Raw genomic sequence first — 14,167 nt, 5'->3', positions numbered from 1 at the left:
CGGCCCCATATACTGAGGGTGGCAAGTGCAAACCTGGCCCCAGCCAAACCACAATGAAAAAATAGCTGTTGTGGCAAGCGCCTATAGTCCCAGCTACTTGGGAGGCTGAGACAAGAGAATCACCTAAGCCCAGGAGTTGGAAGTTGCTGTGAGCTGTGACGCCACAGCACTGTATCAAGGGCAATAAAGTGAGACTCTGTTTCTAAAAAAAAAAAAAAGGCTCAGTGGATAGTTTTACCCACTGCAGATTCATTTTTAATCTGTATGTATTTTGTTTCTACAGGGACTATATTTGCCTACGGGCAGACTGCTTCAGGAAAAACATACACTATGATGGGTTCGGAAGATTATTTGGGAGTTATTCCCAGGGCAATTCATGACATTTTCCAAAAAATTAAGAAGGTAAATAGCTGAATTTCTTACATTTATTCACATATGTGTGTTTACTTATATATATGTAAAAGCAATGATTAAAAACTTACCATAGTGTTCTTCTCATATACTAATAAAGGAAGTAGATTTATAGTTATCTCTTAGTTATCCATGGGTAAAGAAGAAAGGCATAGCATAGATTCACTTCGATCCCCACTGACTTACACATCAAACTTAAAGATTTTTCATTCTTTCTCTTGAATCCTATAATAATAATACTTTCAACCAAAAGTAGTCATTAAACAACTGGCCAGGAACGGTGGCTCATACCTCTACCACTCTGGGAGAATGAGTTGGAAGAATCCGTTGAGGGCAAGACTTAGAGACTAGCATGGGCAATGTATCCCTACACCCGTCCTCCTTACAATTGGCCAGGCACAGTGGGTAGATTGCCGGAGCTCATGAGTTCTAGACCAGCCTGAGCAAAGTGAGACCCCATCTCTACTAAAAATAGAACAGGGAAATTGTATTGTATCAGAATGGTTTGCTCCACATTGCCTTTGGGATTATAAAGAACAGTAAAAAGTGGATGTAGGTAAAGAAGGGAAGCAGGAGGCCAGGGTAAGCAACCTAATTAGTTAAAAGTTAGTTTTAAGTGAACATTTTCATTAAGAACATCTGATTGTAGGGTTTTATTTTGAGCCTGGAGGGTTGCCCTGGGTGCCCCCCTCTTCTAATTTGATAATACTTTAATTTTTTTTATTTCTGAAACAATACTTTTATATTTTTGTGTTTATTGCGAATGTAGAATCATGGGTTTTGTTTTACAAGTGTAACTTCTTTGATACACAGAAGCAAATAAACACAGAATATTAGATTTTCATAATTGGATGCTTTCTGATGTTTTACATATTTTTTTCTTCCAGTTTCCTGATAGGGAATTTCTCTTGCGTGTGTCTTACATGGAAATATACAATGAAACTATTACAGATTTATTCTGTGGCACACAAAAAATGAAACCTTTAGTAATTCGAGAAGATGTCAATGTGAGTAACAGTTAAGGGGTTTTGCAGGTGACTTATTGGGATTATTGTTCTTGAACATTTACCTTTAATTTTTAAAATGTCTGTTTCTCTTTTTTTCCTTTTTGAAGTATTTATACAAATTCATCTTATAAACAATATGCATAGTTTTAAATATCGATAGCTCTAGTATTTTGGTTTAAGTGCCTAATGGTAGCAGCATGGAAGTATCAAGTTAGAATTTGGTGCGCTTTAGTACAGAAAATAAACTGTAAGTATTTATGGAGTTGCTTGTCATATGCTTATAGAATGGGGATTCCATTTTCCACTGTTAACTTTCACAAATGAATTCTGTAATAGTTTGTGCCTTCTTTTTAAAAAGCAAACTTTTAAGCAATTTCTGTTTCCTTAATTTTCCCATAATTAAACTTGTTTCAGAGGAATGTATATGTTGCTGATCTCACAGAAGAAGTGGTTTATACATCAGAAATGGCTTTGAAATGGATAACAAAGGGAGAAAGTAAGATTTTATGCTGTATTTCTTTAAAACATTTATAAAAACTATCTTTTCAATCAAGTGTGTTTAGGCTTCAAATTATACTTTATTAAGTTAAAATAAAATTATTGGTTTTTTTCTTTGTATTTGAATATGTATCCAGCTGAAATACAACTCTTTGTTTTATAGAGAATAGACATTATGGAATAACAAAAATGAATCAGAGAAGCAGTCGTTCTCATACCATTTTTAGGATGGTAGGTAATATTCTCTCTCTCTCCCCACCCCCCCTTCTCTCTCTCTTTTACAGCATCTAATGGTAGGGTTTTATTTTACTCCAGAATATAGGACTGGATATACCCCCTCTTCTTATTTTATGATACTTTATTTTTTATCATTTATTTTTATACAAATTTCTTTTTCTGTCTAGATTTTGGAAAGCAGAGAGAAGGGTGAGCCTTCTAATTGTGAAGGATCCGTCAAAGTTTCCCATTTGGTGAGTATAATGAACAATGATAAAGTACAGTCTGTGCCAAAACAAAATTTAATTTAGCTGCTGGGTATTTGGTTTAATATGAACTATTACCACAACTAAATGGGGGGAGGGGTTCTATAAATTGGCAGTTTCATCTTATCAGTAGCATCAAATTACTACCTAAAATGTGGTAGAAAAAATTCATAGGATCTGTCTTCCTATTATATCATGACTGTCATCTCCTAAAAGTTAGATGAAAGAACTGTAGGATTCGAGGCTTTCTCTAGCCACTATACTAATGAAGTAGCATTTTTGTCTGTATACTTTTAAAAGTTTAAGTACTCTTAGTAATGGGGATTTGTTTGTTTGTTTGTTTGTTTAACAGACTCAGGCTGGGTTCTAACCCACCAGCCCTGGTGCATGTGGCCAGCGCCCAAACCTCTGAGCTAAAGGCGCCAAGCCAGAAATAGGGATTTTTTAAATCTCAGTCAATATAATTTAGACTTGTATGATCAACAAAAATCTAGGTGGGATGGTTAAAAAATAGATCACATTATTAAAGGTTTTTCTTAAGTACAATAAGAAAATATATGTTATATTATAAATACAATGTTTTAGACTATAAATCTCTTGAAGGGAAGGGTGATAACTACATTCATCTTTGTAACCCAAACACATTGTACGTAGTTTATGTTCAATCCGTATTTGTTGAATAAGTGAATATGAGCATTATACAAATATTTCTTCTTTCCACATAAGTTAATTTCCCATTTTCTTCTTGCTGTACCATGTTACTGCCGTCTCTTTCTTATTTCTTTCCTTTACCTATATTGCATTATTCTGTATCTTCAGGGCTTCAGTTATGTAGCTTGACATGGATATGATTTATAATTACCCTGTTTGATTTGAAAACTTAAGGGGAAAAAAGTAATAATGTACCTATTCATTTTTATATTTTATAAAATCAGATTCTTAATTAAAAGTCCATTCCTAACCTTATCTTAGTTTTTTGCTGTAGAAGAATACAGGCAGTCCCCAGGTTATAAATGAGATAGGTTCTGTAGGTTTGTTCTTAAGTTGAATTTGTATGTAAGTTAGAACAGATTTATTCACCTATTACATATAGTATCTTCCATTTGTAAGTGCAAGTTGCACGTTGGTTAGATGTTTGTAACATGGGGACTTACAGTAATAGCCTCAGTTTGTGAGTTATGCATAAGTCAGATGTTTGTAACTTGGAAACTGCCTGTATAATTTGTTTTAATCTTTAATTTTTTATATTTAGTGTTTAATCTTGTTTTAATTTAACAGTAAAAAAATAAATCCTAGACTATTTTGTTTTCCAACCCTGGCCTGTGATAGTTCTCTGCTCCTTAACATTTCTTTTAATAACTTACCTTTAATATTCTTGGCATCATCAGTGATCTATCTGGCAATTTTTCTCATACTCCTTGGTGCTCTGTCATTTGTGGTCCATGTGGTCCAAACCTCTATCCTACCCACTTCCTGTAAGAATCTTCTTAGAAAAAAGTCTTCCCCCAAGAGTTATCTTCTGGCTCTTTAGGGGCAGCCCTTTTGTGGTTGTCTCCTGGCCTTGGTGGGATGACAATATTCAGTTTCTCTTAGCTCTGTCCTCAACCGTCCTCCCACCTTGGCCTCCCAAAGTGGTAGGATTACCAGTGTGAGCCACCATGCTTGGTCTCTGATTTTCTTGTAATGCATTCAGAATGCTTACTGAACTTGATCATGTTCTGAGCACAGTGCTGGGCTCTAAGATTAAAAGAATAAATAAGACATACCTCCACTAACTCCAGGTAGTGTCCCTAGCCCAAACCACTGTCACCTCTCACTTGGGTTGCTGCACCAGCCTCCTGATGGGGCTGCCTGCTGCCACTCATGCACCCTGGACCTCTTCAATCCATCCTCCACTCTGAGGCCATAGTGGACCTTTAGAAAGTTGAGTCAAGTTGCATTATTCCCTTGTGTAAAGCCCTCCAATGGCTTCCCAATGCATTTATAAAATTCAGAGTTCTTAATCTTACTTACAACATCCTACATAATCTAACCCCTACTTTCTCCTCTTCCCTATCTTCTATCTTCACTTTACGAGTTGTCCCATACTTCCCTTTCTTTTTTCTTTTTTTGAGCACACCATGCACATTCTGCTTTGTGACCAGGAATGCTGCTGTTCATACTTTAGACTACAGTTTCCCTTGATCTTTTCATGACTGGCCCCCTCTTCTCTGTCATTTAGATCTTAGTTTAATGACAGGTCTTCCCTGTCACCCAATCCAGTGAATCTACCTGGTCCCTCTCTCTGCCCTCTTCCAACTCTATATTTAAATTGCCTCTGTCAAACTCATCACAGTGTGTTTCTTATTTGTCTTTTTTCCCCCTTCTCCACCAACCTTTGTGTAGAATGTAAAATCCTTGACAGCAGAGACTGTATTTGTTTGGTTCATTGCTGTGTTTCCAGTACCTAATCCACAGAGCATGATAAACAGTCACTTTTTTTCAGTAATACTTGTGAAATGAAAGAAAGGCCCTTGCTTTTAAAGATGCTACAGTGTAGTTATAGACAATGTCTATAGATAAATATGTAGGTATTTTTTAAGAGTTCTGGATATGCACTTGAAGGAGAAATTCACTCAAGGTGTAGGGGAAGGATAAAATATGCACAGCTATCTTCAGGAGGTAATATTTGCCCTGTTAAATAAAGAATAAGGGTACAAGAGAACATGAGAACTAACTGAACAAAGGGAATAGCAAAAAGTTGGTACTTAGAGATATAGAATATGGGGGGGAGGGGTTGAAGAATATTGAGTAGTTCAGCTAGGGGTTTAAGAGTAAGGGATGAATAGATACAAAACTGGAGCAATGGAAGTGCCAGATAGTGAAAAATCACTCACCAGGCAACGTTTTGGACTTTGTAGGAAACAGAATCTATAGTGGTAGCATTATAGAGATTGTATTATACAGAAAGAAGTAACAGGTAGAGAACAGCTTGACTCAGAAAAGGGAATGCCTGAACAATGAGATGGGAGACAAGGATACAGATGGGATATTCAGATATGCCATGTATTTAAATGTTCTTTTGGTAGTTTGGATTTTATTGTTTCAAAATACCTTGCCTAAAGATTTATTGTCATCGTCTTACAGAATTTGGTTGACCTTGCAGGCAGTGAAAGAGCGGCTCAAACAGGAGCTGAAGGTAATGAAAACTCATAAAATACATTAGTCTTTTTTTTTTTTTTTAACAAGATGCCCAGTTAAATTTAAATTTATAATAGTCAAGAAATATTTTAATATTAAGTATTTCTACCTAAGTAGTATTAGGGTAATAAAAAATAGCAAATATGTTGAGAGCCCATCAAATATTGTGTGAGATATGTTTTATACTAAAAAAATATTCACTGTGTATCTGGAATTTAAATTTAACTGTGCATCCTTTATTTTAATTTTCCAAGCCTAATCTAATCAAAGTAGTATATTGGTCTTGATGTCTTCCTGTTTTTTTAGGATAAAAAATAGCAAATGTATTAAGAGCCCACCAAATATTGTGTGAGATATGTTCAATATTAAAAAATTATTCATTGTTTATCTGAAATTTAAATTTACCTGGGCATCCTTTATTTTAATTTTCCAAGTCTAATCTCATCAAAGAAGTATATTGGTCTTGACGTCTTCCTGTTTTTTTACGATAAAAAATAGCACTAGACATTTTTAGAAACTGATAAAGTAATACAAATAGGAATCATTTTCTGATAAAAGTCTTAAACGTAAAAATTAGTATTTATAGGTGGCTAATTATTTGCTTTGGGTACTATAGCATCAGTTAAAAAACTAAGATTAGGGCAGAGCCTGTGGCTCGGTGGGTAGGGCGCCAACCCCATATACCAAGGGTGGCAGGTTCAAACCCAACCCTAGTCAAATTGTAACAAAAAAATACCCAGGCATTGTGGCAGGTGCCTGTAGTCCCAGCTTCCCTGGAGGCTGAGGCAAGAGAATTGCCTAAGCCCAGGAGTTGGAGGTTGCTGTGAGCTGTGTGATGCCACAGCACCCTACCAAGGGTGATAAAGTGAGACTCTGTCTCTACAAAAAAAAAAAAAACTCTATGCCAGTGATAAGATTGTATAGTTGGAAAGCCCATGAGAGAATCACCTAAAGTTTCAAAATTAATACAGAAATTAAAAAAGATAGTGGTGTACAAAATTAATATACAGATATTAATAACCCATAACAGAAAAAAACATTGTGATATCTAGTAGACAAAAAGACTCCATTTACAAGAATGACTCAAAAGATGTGATATCTAGGAAGAAACAGAGTTTGCATGAGACTGACATAAAGCTTAAATCTTTATGAAGGATGCAAACACTTAAAAATATGGAAAAGCATACTTTGATGAGAATACTCAAAATCACAAAGATATTCCTCTGTCTGTTAATTTCTAGATTTTACACAATCCTAATAAAAATAAAATAGTACTTTTTTGTGTTGTTAAGTTGAGTTTAAAATCTGTATAGGAAATTAAAAAGTGACAAGACTAGCCAAGAAAATTCAGAAAGTAGAATTTAACCTTACAAAATAAGCAAAATGTTATACTATCATAGTAATTAAAACAGTGTGAACTGTCAGCCCAGTGAAACTGAATAGAAAAGCCAAGAGTCCCAAGTATATACATAACTTAAAGTATAATAAAGGTGATCTCTCAAATTCATGAGGAGAAGGCAGCTTATTCATGAGTTGATAGCCATTTGAAAACAAAAAAAGATTGGATTTATACATCCTGTGCTACACCAAGGAATGTATTATAAATGCACAAAGAAGGCAACATCGAAAAAGAATCACAAGAATGATTGGAAGTCATCTTACAGTGGGAAAGACCTAACTAAGACACAAAGTACATAACCTTAACAGAAAGACTTAAGAGAAACCAGTAGAAAACTGGGCAAAGAATGTGAATGAGTAGTTCATATTCAATGGTTTAACTCACAATTGCACTCTTGCCATGTGCCCTGAGGAGAGCTGCTGATCCAGTGAGGATGAGATTTGTGCAGCAGAGCTGAGCTCATGGGTAGAGCACTCAACTGAGCCTGCCCTACATCCACCAAACAAGCCTGTCCCCAGACCTGTGAACAAGAAATAAATGCTTGTTTTAGCTTATTTGTTAAGTAGCAGTATTACAGCAATAGCTAACTAATGCATCTGTGAAATGACATCTATTCGAAATTAGTTCTTCCAGTATTTTTCCCTTAACAGGAGGCAGGATAAATAAATTTTGATGTTTTTATACAATGGAATTCTGTGTTATAAAAAAGAATGAAAAAGGCCAATGCTTACTGATAATGGAAATTTTTCCAAGATATGTTACTAAATAAAGAAAAACAGAGTGCAAAGTAATGTGTAGACTGCTAGTATTTGTGTAAATAAGGAAGAGAGGTAATGAATATATGGACTTGTATTTTTAAAAATCTCTGGAGGAATAAATATAATGTCTGGTTTCCCGGTAGAGAGACAGAAACTGGTTAAATGAGAGATAAAAGTGGAAAGGAGCTTTTTTAGAATGTGCTTTTTTTTTCTTTTTGATTCATATAAGCACATTAACAACTAAAAAATAAGGAATTAGAGACTAATTTGGTTGTAAGTCCATGGTTGCCTTTATCTAGAGGTTAAAAAAATAGATATGAACTGAAGTGACAGGAGCTCTTTCAGAAATAGGATATTTATCCCTCATTCTTTTCTTTTTTCTCTTTTTCTTTTTACTGTTTCTCTCAGGTGATAACCTTTCTGATTCACTTAATAGGTGGTGGCAATAGGAAGAGAGCTCCTCCTACCTGCGATATTTAAGTGGGCTCAGGTCTAATACAAAGCATCTGACCCTTTAATTTCTAGTTTATCTCAAATCGTACTGATAAATAAGTTCATCACCTAAAAAGGATCATGTTGGTTTTCGTATTTGTTTAACAAATGCAGGTGTACGACTCAAGGAAGGCTGTAATATAAATCGAAGCTTATTTATTTTGGGACAAGTAATCAAGAAACTGAGTGATGGACAAGTTGGGTAAGTTTCTCCCATTGTGCACTTTCTAAACTTACATTTTTCATTAGATTAAAAATTTTAATATTTCAGTGACAAGCAAGTGCATTGATTTCTTCCATGTATTACAAGCTTTTGTGATTCTTTCTGTTTTTAAATCTTTTCAGCTGTTAGTTTTAATCTGCCTCACAGAGCCTATCAAGAATTAATTTTTAAAACTGTGGCTGATTTAAGTGTTCTGTACTAAGAAACTATCTTTTTTTGTTATATAAAAATTCTTAAATCTTTTTCTTCCTAAACTCTTTTTTGCTAAGCGGTTTCATAAATTATCGAGATAGCAAATTAACACGAATTCTCCAGAATTCCCTGGGAGGGAACGCAAAAACACGGATTATCTGCACAGTTACTCCGGTGTCCTTTGATGAAACCCTTACAACTCTTCAGGTGAGTTTGATTTTTATTTCCGCTTAATATGGGGGAAGATGAACTGCAGGAAGAAAATAATCACTAAAATTAGGCATAGGGGTGTTTTTTTATTTAATTTTCCCAGTTTTTAATCATTTGTCCTTACCACCACAATTTTGCCACATCCAGTACTATTTTACTGAAATTGACTTGACATTTTTCTTTAAATATGTCATTTTTCATACTTAATTTATTATAAAAGAAAACTTTTGTATTAGTCCTATCAGTGAAAAACAACTCTTACTTGCCACAAATAGAATGTAACAACAACAACAAAAATTATGCATGTATAACAAAATAATTCTTAAATTCCTGCCACTTAGCTGTTGCCTTTCTTGCTCTAAGCCTAAGGCCTGCATTTACTATTTTAAAAAGGAAAGAAAAAATGAGAAATGTCAGTAGAATAGCTTTCTCAAAGAAGGATTTGATTTTATTTGATGTTATTTCATGTACTCACTTAAAATAACTTGTGCTGTACTTATTCTGAGAAGCATTGCTTTAACTGTTGAGCACTGGACCGAGGGGAGTGACAGAGGTACAAAGGTAGAAAACAGAGTCCTATTGATGAATTCTGTGACAAGGCTGATAACACTTGTCTTCCAGTGTGATTGCCTTGGATTGACAGTTACTTGGGTGATAAGTAGCATAGAGTTAAAAGGCAGGAGAGAACTTTTCGCTGGAGACAAACCTCAGTGTAGAGAAAGCATTGCAGTTGACTTTGAAGGGTAAATGGGATTCCAATAAGCTGAGTTCGGAGGTGCCCTATTAGTACTTGTCTTCAAAATATCCTTTTTTATTCTGAAGACTATTAGCTGCGGTATGTTACAGACCATTGTTATAAGGACTTAGAATTTTTCCTGTGTTTAGAAGTATTAAGCCAACTAAAAAGATTGTTGGCTTGCTTTCTTTTAAGACATTTAAGTATATGAAGCCTAAATATCATTAAGTTAGAATTTTTTTAGCATTGAAGCATTTAGTACTTTGGGTTTTGGTTTTTCCCCCCAGTTTGCCAGCACTGCTAAGTACATGAAGAATACGCCTTATGTTAATGAGGTATCAAGTGATGAAGCTCTGCTGAAGAGATACAGAAAAGAAATAATGGATCTTAAAAAGCAACTGGAGGAGGTGCGTATGAACCAGTAATTTCAGTAAAGAGGAGAAACTGGTATAGAATGGACATCTGCCCAAATGCTTCTACTCTCAATGCCTGAACATCGGAGTTTAAGCTATAATTTAAGCTTAAAATAGTTTTTAATTAACCCACGAATGGATTAATAAATTGTGGCATATGTACACCATATACCACAATATTACACAGCCCTAAGAAAAATGGAGATTTTACCTCTTTCATGTTTACGTGGATGGAGCTGGACTATATTCTTCTCAGTAAAGTATCTCAAGAATGAGAAGAAAAAGTATCCAGTGTACTCAGCTATACTATATAACCAATATATAATCACCTACACTTCCATAAGAAAGCTATAACCCAACTACAGCCCAAGATGAAGGGGGAGGAAGAGCGGATGGGGAGGATGGGTGGAGGAAGGGTAATTGGTGGGACCACACCCATGATGCATTTTACTAAGGTATATGTCAAATCTACTAAGTGTAGAGTATAATGTCTTAACATAATAATTAAGAAAGTGCGGTGAAGGCTATGTTAACCAATTTGTTATAAGTATTTCAAATTGTATATAAAATTAGCACATTGTACCCCATAAATGCATTAATGTACGTAGCTGTGATTTAATTAAAAAACAAAAAAACTGTGATTTACCCCAAGGAAAAATGAAGTCATTTTCACTTGGTAGTAAATTGTCAATCATGTCTCTCAGTTTTGTGCACATGTTCATACTGTCTTACTGCCAAATAATGTGCTAATTGAACATCTTATATTACCCAAATATTGGTAATTATGTTTGTTGAAACATAAACATTTTCCCCTGGTTGGAAGAATTCCTAGGTCATATGACAGGATTTCTAACCAAGATAAATTGATTCTTAAAAATTTTAGTTTAATTTACTCCAAACTATAAGATTTTGGTCTTTTAAATAATTTTAGACTTTGTTTTTCATTTTCAAAGCCCAAAATCTGAGATTATGAAATGGGCCAATAGAGATATTTTAAAATTTTCACGAACTCCCATGTGAATTACATTAAAAAAAGATCATGAGTATAGTTATTTACAACCACCTCATACATTTTCATGTAATCCTGAGTTCCTCTGTAACCCTCAGATAGCAATCTAATAATGAGCATAATCACTTATCATTTTTGTATGTTTTAGCCATCATGGTTCCTTATTTCATAAAAATTTTGCATGTCAGTGATCATTTTAGAAATGAGCTAAATATCAAGTGGTAGTCTTTTGAGAACCTCTTTACCATTACTGTTGATAGTAAAGTCTTTTTGATCACGTCTGCCTGTTATTCATACATTCTTAGGTGATTAATAGAATTATTTTAACAGCATCATTATCTTATATGTGAGTAGAAATGGATATTTTATTTTAAGTTTGGGACATTCTCATAATGAGAATTAAAATTCACATAGAAATTTAATATCCTATTCTTTTAAGCTACTTTCAGGGTTTTAAAATCTAGCTGCATTTATCACATTAATTGGATCATGTTAATGATCCAATATTACAATTTATAGGTTTCTTCAGAGACTCGAGCCCAGGCAATGGAGAAAGACCAATTAGCCCAACTTTTGGAAGAAAAAGATTTGCTTCAAAAAGTACAGAATGAGAAAATTGAAAACTTAACACGAATGCTAGTAACCTCTTCTTCCCTCACATCACAACAGGAATTAAAGGTAAAACTTAAAAGATGACTGCTTAAATTTAGTGTTTGGAAATAGAATTGATGTTTCTATATGCTAATTATGCACTTTATATCCTTATAAAGTTATGTACTTTATATCCTTTGATGCAGTATATTCAAGAAACCCAGAACATTTTGTGTGTTTGCCTACATATTAACCATACCTAAGAGGTTCATAAAAGATACAAATCCCTGATTCCCACGTGCAGGGTGGACATAAAGTTTGTGTGCAATTTACTATATTAAACTATTTCATATTGCACACGAGCTTTATGCCCTCCCTTGATTCCCGTTCAAGAAGTCTGGAACAGTTCAAGAAATCTGTTTGCAATATGCTTCTTAATAAGGTCAAATGTAACTGATTGGGTGATTGGAAACCCTGGGTTTGTAGGGTATGTGGTAATATTTTCTACTTAACAGAAATATTAGTCTCCAGAAAATTGTTCCAGAATACAAATTGATGCAGTGATCAAAATTCTGGCTTCCAGTTTGTGTACTTTTTGTTTTTAATTGCATATGGGTTTATTCATCCAATAGCCCTTGTGGGGGTATGATGGTGTCGTGGCTAAGAACTGAACTACCAGACTTGAATCCTGCTTCTGTCAATTCTTAAGTCTTGACTTTGGACAATTTCTTGAATTCAATTTGCTGCTGTTTCCTTATCTGAGAGTAGCTTGAAGTCTACCTTATAGGGTTGTCATGAGGATTAAATGAGTTTCCCACAGCAAATTCATTCCCATTAAATGAATTTCCCACAGCAAATTCTCAGTAAATTTATGCTGTTGATGTTATTGTGAATAGGCGTTACCCACAAATCACCACATGAGGTATACAGAAGACACTCAAGAACTGTTGGTTGACTGATGAATGGGAACTAGCCCAATGGGTGGCCTAGGAAAGAAGGTTTTTCAGGAAAAGATGTGTATGTACAAAAGCTTGTGAAGCAGCATGATGTATTCTTTGGACTCAGGTTTGCTGGTAGCAGGGGGATTTTAAACCATATTGAGGGATTTAAATGTGACCATATGCTAGGGATGGAAAAGAAAGCCATATATGTGACATCAGAATTGTAGTTTGGAAAGGTGTGGCTGCTGTGCTTATCAGATTGGCTGGTTCTCCACAAGGATTGTGGCTCTGGAGAAGGAATTGGATAAATTGGAGAGCTGTGTGGGAGGTAGAATTAACAGGACTTTGTGATGAGATGTTGGGGACAGAGAAAGGGAAAAGAAGAGGTCGAGAATGACATGCAAGTGTTGCGTGAGAGGCTGGTCGCAGTATTTATTGAGTTAAGCAATACCAAACGGAGAGCAGAGATGCTGGAGGTTTTTATTTGGGACTTCTTTAGTTTGAGATGTCAGGACATTGAAAGCAAATACCAGGGATGCCAAAAAATGTATACACATTTTAAGAGATTTTATTGGAAGTAAAATTTAATCATTCCCCAAAAGTATACAAGTTGCAGGTAAAATGGATGTGCTTAGCATGTCTGGATAGCATCACTTAAAATGTGTATACATGTCATCTGCGTGTTACTTTTCAAAGTGCCTTGCTGGGCACCTTCAATTCAATTTTGAAAAGTAATAAGTAGATAACATCACTTAAAATGTGTATACATTTTTGGCACCCCCTGTATATGCAAATAAGGTAGAAGCTCTGAGGTACAGATATCAATTTCAACATTAATTGCTATGGATTGAAATTAAAGTCATGGGAAAGAATAAGCTTGTTCTGTGAGCATGTTGAGAATGAAAATAACAGAAAACCAAGAGCAAAACCTAAAGAAACAACTGTTCAGATAAAGGCAGAAAAAGAATCTGTAAAGGAACCCAGAGTTAGCTTTAGAATTAAGAATAAAACCAGGTGAATATAGTAACTACGGGAAGAGACTATTTCAAAGAGGTAGTGGTCAGTAGTGTCATATTCTGCCAACAATTTAATTAAAATAGACAAAAATTCTTTACATTTAGAAACAGAGCTCATTTGCAAAAATAATTCAAGTTATGTGGTGGGAATGAAAGCCACCTTACAGTGTGTTGAAATGGCCCAAAGGGATGAGGACCTGGATATATTAGAAGGAATTAGCCTTAGATAGGAGGAGAAACATCTCTTGAATTGTAACAAACACAGGAAAGGGTGGATCTCAGTGCAGGTAGTACTCGTTAAATTTTAATTTTTCAGGAGAGATGGCAGGTGATGGTAGAGTCGCAAGTTTTCAGAGATACCAAGGGTTTGATATAGTCTAAAACCCTAGCCTTCATCAGTAATGGGTAAAAAAGCTGACAAGGGGGAGAAGTCCTTCATGTAGCATTAAGGACCTGATTGATGTTGGCAGCCAGTCTTCTGGCTGTGTGGCTCTGGCAGCACTCAGGATGCTGACAAAGGCTCAGAATGCAGTGTAATTCATCTGGAGTGTAATTCATACCTTGTGTTGGGTAGGTATGAGAGACAGAATGGGCAGTGTAATTCATCTG

The 14,167-nt window shown here is 35.1% G+C and overlaps 1 protein-coding gene across 1 annotated transcript in view; it reads left to right on the top strand.

The window, feature by feature from the left end:
* Nucleotides 1-14,167, top strand: part of CENPE (centromere protein E) — a 93,904-nt gene that overhangs the window by 2,772 nt on the left and 76,965 nt on the right. The window contains 10 exon segments of the mRNA XM_012809274.2: nt 284-402; nt 1,299-1,418; nt 1,833-1,914; nt 2,080-2,147; nt 2,321-2,386; nt 5,525-5,576; nt 8,342-8,429; nt 8,720-8,849; nt 9,876-9,995; nt 11,530-11,688. Of these exon segments, the coding sequence (XP_012664728.1) occupies nt 284-402; nt 1,299-1,418; nt 1,833-1,914; nt 2,080-2,147; nt 2,321-2,386; nt 5,525-5,576; nt 8,342-8,429; nt 8,720-8,849; nt 9,876-9,995; nt 11,530-11,688 (1,004 nt within the window).

The sequence above is a fragment of the Otolemur garnettii genome, unplaced genomic scaffold, assembly GCF_000181295.1.
Source record: "Otolemur garnettii isolate 467f Iridium unplaced genomic scaffold, OtoGar3 scaffold00103, whole genome shotgun sequence".
NCBI classification, from domain to species: Eukaryota; Metazoa; Chordata; class Mammalia; order Primates; family Galagidae; genus Otolemur; species Otolemur garnettii.
This window is presented reverse-complemented; position numbering and strand designations above follow the sequence as displayed.